Source organism: Sceloporus occidentalis, unplaced genomic scaffold (assembly GCF_023333645.1).
Source record: "Sceloporus occidentalis isolate IW3139 unplaced genomic scaffold, rSceOcc1.0.p SCAF_22, whole genome shotgun sequence".
Taxonomy (NCBI): domain Eukaryota; kingdom Metazoa; phylum Chordata; class Lepidosauria; order Squamata; family Phrynosomatidae; genus Sceloporus; species Sceloporus occidentalis.
Window position 1 is genome coordinate 10,336,954 of NW_028317002.1, and position 7,463 is coordinate 10,344,416.

The window sequence follows — 7,463 nt, forward strand, 5'->3', positions numbered from 1 at the left end:
ATCTAAAATTCCTATAAGCGTCCTTATCAGATAACTGTCGTAATGCCTCCTTAACATAGTATGACTATGGTGACCACATCAGCCATGTTTTCCAGGACACATATAATTTTTACATATTGCTGACCAGCCCAGATAAAATGCTGCCCTGCAGTATGTGGGATGTATAAGACATAGGCCTCACAAAAAAAAAGTTAAAGATGTCAAGTTTAGAAAAGAGAAAATATTTGGAGACTGTTTTCATAGAAAGATATTAGAACACAGTTTTTCCAATATTTTCATTATTTTAATGAATTATTCTTACTAAATTTTTATATATCTAAAAATTATATTAAAAGAAAGCTCTAGCTGAAGTTGGAAAAAACGATATGTAATTTGTGCGGGTGCACAAAAAACTAAAACATAAGGCACCGGCTAGATTTGTTTTAGCAGGATGAATTTTTGAAAATGACATAAGGAATACTTTTTTTTATAGTAATTGGATTTATTTTCTTTTGAGTTATAACAAATTAAATGAATTACTGAATCTACTAATAAATCACATAATCCAAATCTATAATCAATCTGGTGTGTTTCATCCGCTTGAATATAGCTTGCTTCATCATCTATGATTCTGTCATCTCTTTGTAGATCATACAATGTGCTCTTGATTTAGAAAAAAATGGGATCAAGCCAAAAATGTAATGCAATTGGCAGCTATCTATGCAGTTTATCCATCTAAGAGCAAAAGTCAAGAGCTGAATGTAATCATGAATGAGTAAGTCATGTCACTGTATTGTCATGAGAAGGCACGAGAAGTTTCCCTCACAACTACTTGTGTAATTTCCATTAATAGAGCACTCATGGCGTCAGCTAAAAATAACATCCCAACACTTCATAAAGCAGCTGCACCTTCCAGACACCCAGAGCAGCCACAGTCTGGACAGAGCAACGAGCACTTGTGCTAATAGACTGCTATAGCAAACAGAAGAAGACCATGTCCGAACGCAGAGTGCCTTTCACTTTCCTCCGCACTCCAAGCTGGGAGCCATTCCGAGACTGGTACCAAGGTACAAACAGACTCTTTGATCAGTGGTTTGGTATGCCCCGTATCCCAGAGGACTGGCACCAATTGCCCAGCACAAGTTGGCCAGGCTATGTCCGTCTTTTTCCAAGCCAGTCTCTGGAAGTGGTGCCTCCTACCACACCAGCTGTTACCTCACCTGCTGCTGCCACTGTTCCTGACTTTAATCGGGCTCTGAGTCGCCAACTCAGCAGTGGAATCTCTGAGATCCGTCAGACATCAGACCACTGGAAGGTCAGCCTGGATGTCAACCACTTTGCCCCAGAGGAGCTGGTTGTGAAAACAAAAGACGGAATTGTTGAAATTACAGGTAAAATATGTTCAGCTTCAAAAGTAATACATATTGTAAATAAAGCAGTAAATACAGTAATATTTTAACAACATTCACTAAGGATATCTATGTGTATGGCCAGTGGTGACAAAGGAGAAGAATTTGTTTGATCGTGCTACTACTTCCCTTATAACTCACTGGAGCACATGTATTAACTAGGACTATGTAATACATGACTAAATTTAATTCCCATCTTTACTGAAATTTTGTATTTGATCTTCCCTTACATAATGGTTTACCTCTGGCACTGCATACATTTTATGTTAATTTAAGTGACACTTTTATAAGCCTTAAACAGTGTATAGAAAATATAATAGACTTGTATTTTTTTTTAAATCTAATTTCAATAGCAGCATGAGGCTTAACAGTCCTAAAACTCACCAAGTAGGGATCTATATTGATCTCAAGGGCAAACCGTTGTCATACATCTAAAATAGGACAAAGTGTACTTTGTCTCCGGCACCTCTCTATAGATAGCCAAATGGATTCATAATGACGGCTGGTTCTAATTCTTACCAAGAACGTATTACTGGCTGAGCACCCCCCTATGAATTCTTTTTTCAACTCTGATAAATGCTGGTAGAATCACTACATTGGGCATGTTCAGAATAAACATATTGGGGATCAGTCACAAATATTAAAATAATTCTTAAGTGATTTCTCATGTGTTGAGAAGCATTCTAATATATATATATTGTATTGTATATTGATACATACAAAAAACAAAACTACAGTTCTCCTTATGTGAATATTGTGAATACAGTGATTTGTTTATCTATGGAGGATCTGTGTGTTGTTTTTTTAAGTCATTTGAAATGTTAGGATGGTTGCCAAACTGATGCTCTAATTTCGTAGGTTGTTCGAAACAGAGATCTACAAATCAGTACACATGAATATGTACTACTATGCTGTGTTATGAAAAAAATTAAATTTTGAACAGCAAATGTGCATTTCCTGACTGAAAACCACTCTTGATTAACGGTACTAGGGCAGTGTGGTGTTTCTCAGTGGTTTAAAAGGGTATGAACAGTAAGATCACAAGGGTGGGTCCACTGGGGCAATGAGCGTAAACTGCAAATGGCAAGTTAGTGCAACTTTTAGTATCTACATGAATCATTCACACCTCAGCAAATTTATGCTGCACTCAGCGTTTGAGGTAGGCATGTTACAGAGCTACATATGTTCATCTGGGTTCATGTAAGTGAGGATTTGGCATTGCTCGTCCAGTGGGCACTGAAAAAATCTGTTGAATCAATCAGGGCTCCAAGTGCCCTTTATAAGGAATAGACCTTGGCACACAGGGCAAAAGCCCAAGGTCCATCTCCTACTTTTCAGTTGCATAGAGCATGTAATTACATATGCCATTGGCTGGTGTACAGAATTGCCACCTCGTCAATCATTTAAACCAGATTGCTATAAATTCTACCTGCTGTAGGTCAGCCAGATTAATACTGCTCACTGGTACTTCGAATCTGTTAACTGCATTCATTGTGTTTGAAGGCCGTGAGTTTTATATAATCTGTCAAACTGACCAAAGTGGCACATCTGCTGGTATAATCATACCTGGGAACTTCTCGGCTCCGGCTGACGTTGGTGGGCGGTCCCCCTGATGTTGGGGGCGGTCCCGCTGACGGCAGCAGGAAACACTCCCATTTCAAGGAAAAAATGGGCCGGGGAGCGTCTCAAGACCCTGCTCCCGTGAACCGTGGGATTCGGGTCTTGGCCCGGAGAACCAGAGGAGCAGCGCTCACCCAGCAATCACCGGGTCAAACCCTGAGAGTTCCCAGGTATGGGTATAATGCCTGAGCCAAATTTTCTTTCCTAGGTACATGAAAAATATTGCGCAAGCATCTGTCTTTCAGAGGAATACTCACTCTGTGTTGCCCGCTTCCTGTGTTCCTTTTTTCAAGGAGCTTATAATTTTTTGGATTATAAAGTAACTCCATAAGACCACAGCAACACACATGCAACTCACAGGAGTAGTGACCGCACAATTGGTTTCTGACTCAATATTAGGGTGTAAATCCAAACTGGTGTTCATGAGTAAAATATAAGTTAAGCTCTTTAAAATCTAGAGACGACATAAATGAACGAACCTGTTCAATACCACCAGACCAGATGATTAATAAGTCATCAATTTGTTGATGTTAAGTATCATGAAAATACCCCTTCTGGGCAAAAATACAGGGGGGCAATCCACTTATGTGGGGACTCCCCTGCTAATGTAACCTTTCTCCCACACCCGGGGCCACTGTTCCTGATGTCTAACAAGGACAGCTGGGTACAAATGTTCTTACTTAATCTTGTGTATACCACTCACACTGTCACCGACCCCCTGGTAATCATTCATGATGCTGTCAATGATAATTGCATTAAGCATGGGCTTTGGAGGCAAAATTATCTCCACCTACAAACACCAGTGACAATCTTTAAACTGGGTGTAGAGCAGCTGACTAGATATTGCAGCCACAATCTTCAGTTCCTGTTTTGTTGTTATATACATAAATGCATTTTTATGTGTGCACCCCACCTCAACTCTGTAGAAATATTGTCAAAATGATATATCCTATGCACAGTGTTATAATATATATTTATATTCTTGTGTGTTAGTTAACGATCCATACATGCTAATTTTGTTGTCCCACAGGAAAACATGAAGAAAAACAGGATGAACATGGATTCATTTCTAGATGCTTCACTAGAAAATACACGTGAGTATTAGCCTGCCTTTAAATTCTTCTGAGGTTTCTTAGGGGTGTAAATGATACACTTATCAAGGCATACTATGGTAGCAGAGCATGTTAGTGATCTATCAAGGGGAGGTCTGGCAGCTGCTGGCCTGGGAGCAACCACAAGACAGTAGCCGTTTGGGCATTCTTCTTTTCTTTTTTCTTTGCTTACATTATTTTACCAACAATCACACTAATGTACTCATATACACACATTCACATACACACATTCACATATATATACAAACACAGTCACACTCACATACACTCACATATAAACATGCGTATACATAAAAATACATCATTATTCCAGTGCACATGGCATAGATTTTGATCTATTTATATACATATGTAGTTCTGAATTATTACTATTTTTTAAAACTTGCTTACGTTGATTTACACAATTAACTCAAATCTATATACACACTTTCACTAGTACTCACAGATACGTATAGATATGCACACTCACATACAGATACACTCTACCCGTCAAATACACATCTACATTTAAGGCTTGCCTGCTTTTCAGGAAGGGGTTCTCACATCTGGTGATCCAGCAGCTGCAGAGTGGCCTGTTCTGGTGCTCTTGGTGGGTTCTCACACACTGCCTGTGTCTGAGCGCTGGGAAACGACCTAAGTGTGCTGGGAGCGCCAATCGAGGGCGTTTTGTTGGCTGCTGCTCTCACCTCCAATGGTCAGTCCCTCCATGGGTTTATTGCTCACTGGGTGACTGATCCATACTGTGAGGCAGCATCGATTGCTCCATCCGTCTATCATCTATCTAGAAATATATTTCTTTATCTATCTAATTATGACCCTTACGAAAAAATTACTGCAGTTTTTCTGAAGTAATACTGCAGTTTTTTGGACATGAAAAAACTGCAATACTGCACTTTTACTGCAGTATTACTGCACATTTACTGCAGTTTTACTGCACATTTACTGCAGTTTTACTGCATTTGTACTTCACTGTACTGCAGTTTTACGGCAGTTATTTTTGTACGGAAGTACAAATGCAATAAAGCTGCAGTACATTGAAGTACAACTGTAGGTTTGCAATAAAAAAAAAAAAAAAAAAAAAAAGGGCATTAAATGTGCAGTAAAACTGCAGTACAGTTAAGTACAAATGCAGTAAAACTGCAGTAAATGTGCAGTAAAAGTGCAGTATTGCAGTTTTTTCATGTCCAAAAAACTGCAGAAATTACTTCAGAAAAACTGCAGTAATTTTTCGTAAGGGGATTGACAGTAAATACTAAATGAATGCTGCATCACAAATTTATAATACTCAATTTGATTTGTTTTTCAGTCTTCCTGCAGGTGTTGATATTGCTGCTGTGACATCTACTCTTTCCCCAGACGGCATTTTGACTGTAGAGGCCCTTTTACCAAAACCTGCCATTCAGTCAGCAGAGATCACCATCCCAGTCACTTTCCAGAGCCGGGCTGAGATTACCAAGAAAGGGGAGGAAGCAGCCAAAAAATAAAGCCTCTGTAACTGACAAATTACAAGATTACATTAGTGGTTTTCTTAACATGTGCCCCCAATTTTTACAAATGTTTTCTTTTTTGACAAATAAAATTAGAAACAGAATGGTGCATGCTATGTTTTACTTGAGAGACCACCCTCTCAAACACACAGCCATATCAAGCTCAATCATATAATCTATATTATGTGAAAAACTGCTGGTATTTTTTGCAGTCGGCCTGTGAGGGAGTACTTGTGGAAGGACTGTGACAGCTGCCAGCCCGCACAAATGTGCCAAAGGAATCTTGGCAGATGTACATGGAGAGTTATTACTAGACTTGTGCATTCGTATTCCGAAGAACATGAAAATGAACACGAAGGGTGCATTTTCGTTGTTCATCCCGAATACCGAACAAACAAATGGCGGCGGCGGCAAAACGTATACAAAGACACACAACACAAAGAATCTTCATGTTCGTCTTCATTTACTAATCTCCCTGGTGCCTTCCCCATCTAGCCTACCTTATCTGCACAGCATCGCAGGGCGGGGACCATGGTCTCCCTGCTCCAAGAGTTAAAGGTCCATATGAGCGACCCTATTGGTCGTTCGTACGAACCTTTAACTCTTGAAGCGGGGAGTCCAGCGGTCTCCCCCGGCCAGGTTGTGGCACCAGGATTTTAAAAGTCTGTACGAGTGACTCTATTGGTCGCCAGCAGGGGGCTCGTCTGCGGTCAACCAATGAAGTGCAGTTATTGCACTTTATTGGTTGATGGCAGAGGAGGCCACTGCCGGCGACCAATAGAGTTGCTCATACAGACCTTTAAAATCCTGGCGCCAAAGCTGTTGCGTAGTACGTACCACGTTAACCCCGTATTAATCCCTTCTACAAAAAACCGGGGAAAAAAGAAGCAAGAAGAATGTACACAAATATTTGCCCGAACCGAACAGAGGAACGGGCAAATATTCGTGGAATACAAAGATTTTTTTCCCCACAAAGACGAACACGAAGAGTTGGCCGGCGCCCAAGTCTAGTTATCACAGAGCTGACATCACTTTAGCTCATTTCTTGTTATGCCAGTCTGATGCATGCCAAATAAAAGCACTGCAATACAAGAACAGAGGTCATTTAGCTTCTGTTAATGCCTCCGATTACTTCAGAGTGCGTCAGCAAACAGTAATTCTGTGATAATTAAGGATTGAATTCTAAGGATAATTCTAAGGATTGAAAAGCAGAATAGTTAAATCTTATAACTAGTGGCATAGGAATCTCAGGACAGAACTAGGACAGAGCCACCTCTACGGCCATCCCCACTGTGGAGCGCCAGGATATGTCATCATGTGTAAAGAGCTCCTTGGTGTGTAGTACCTTTCCACAATATAAATAGAATGGTTAGGGAGATCAGGGACCCTTTGCTTAAAGCATATGATGGGGTATAAAGGGACATATACCCCTGAGGATTATTTAATTACCCCACCACCACACAATAGGGGGTTCTGGTGACCCTTGGTTTTTTTTAATCTAACTATTTTTACTTATCTTTTATGTTAACTTTTTAAAACCTGCCTTTGTAAATTTGCATACACTCCCATACACTTTCATCTCCTGTATACAAGTCTACGTATTTTTTTTCTACAAGTGCTAATGCGAGTTGGCTTTAGTGAATTAGCAAATTAGACTTTTGACCAACTCATGCAAATCTGTGGCTGCAAACACACTTTTTGGCCAGCTTGCAAATCACTTTACTGAATAGATCCCTGATAATAGGACATTTCATGTGCATTCTACATCCAGGCCTGGAGTAGACATCTGGCACAGTGGGCAAAAGTGAGCCACACTCTCACTCAGTCTGCCACTGCAGCGGGTGCAATTGGTCCAG

At 40.2% G+C, this 7,463-nt stretch overlaps 1 protein-coding gene across 1 annotated transcript; it reads left to right on the top strand.

Annotated features, from left to right (window-relative positions):
- The first annotated feature begins 973 nt into the window (after positions 1 to 973).
- LOC149301003 (heat shock protein beta-1-like) lies at positions 974 to 5,657 on the top strand. The gene is made up of 3 exons (XM_089484667.1): positions 974 to 1,370; positions 4,039 to 4,102; positions 5,427 to 5,657. Exons 1-3 carry the CDS (start codon positions 974 to 976, stop codon positions 5,602 to 5,604), a joined length of 639 nt encoding a protein of 212 aa, XP_089340793.1. The 3' UTR covers positions 5,605 to 5,657.
- The last annotated feature ends 1,806 nt before the right edge of the window (positions 5,658 to 7,463 follow it).

Coding starts and splice junctions, on each gene's coding strand:
- LOC149301003 (XM_089484667.1), top strand. CDS start 974: ATGTCCGAACGCAGAGTGCCTTTCACTTTCCTCCGCACTCCAAGCTGG. Junction 1,371..4,038: donor CGGAATTGTTGAAATTACAG/GTAAAATATGTT, acceptor GTTGTCCCACAG/GAAAACATGAAGAAAAACAG. Junction 4,103..5,426: donor TGCTTCACTAGAAAATACAC/GTGAGTATTAGC, acceptor TTTGTTTTTCAG/TCTTCCTGCAGGTGTTGATA.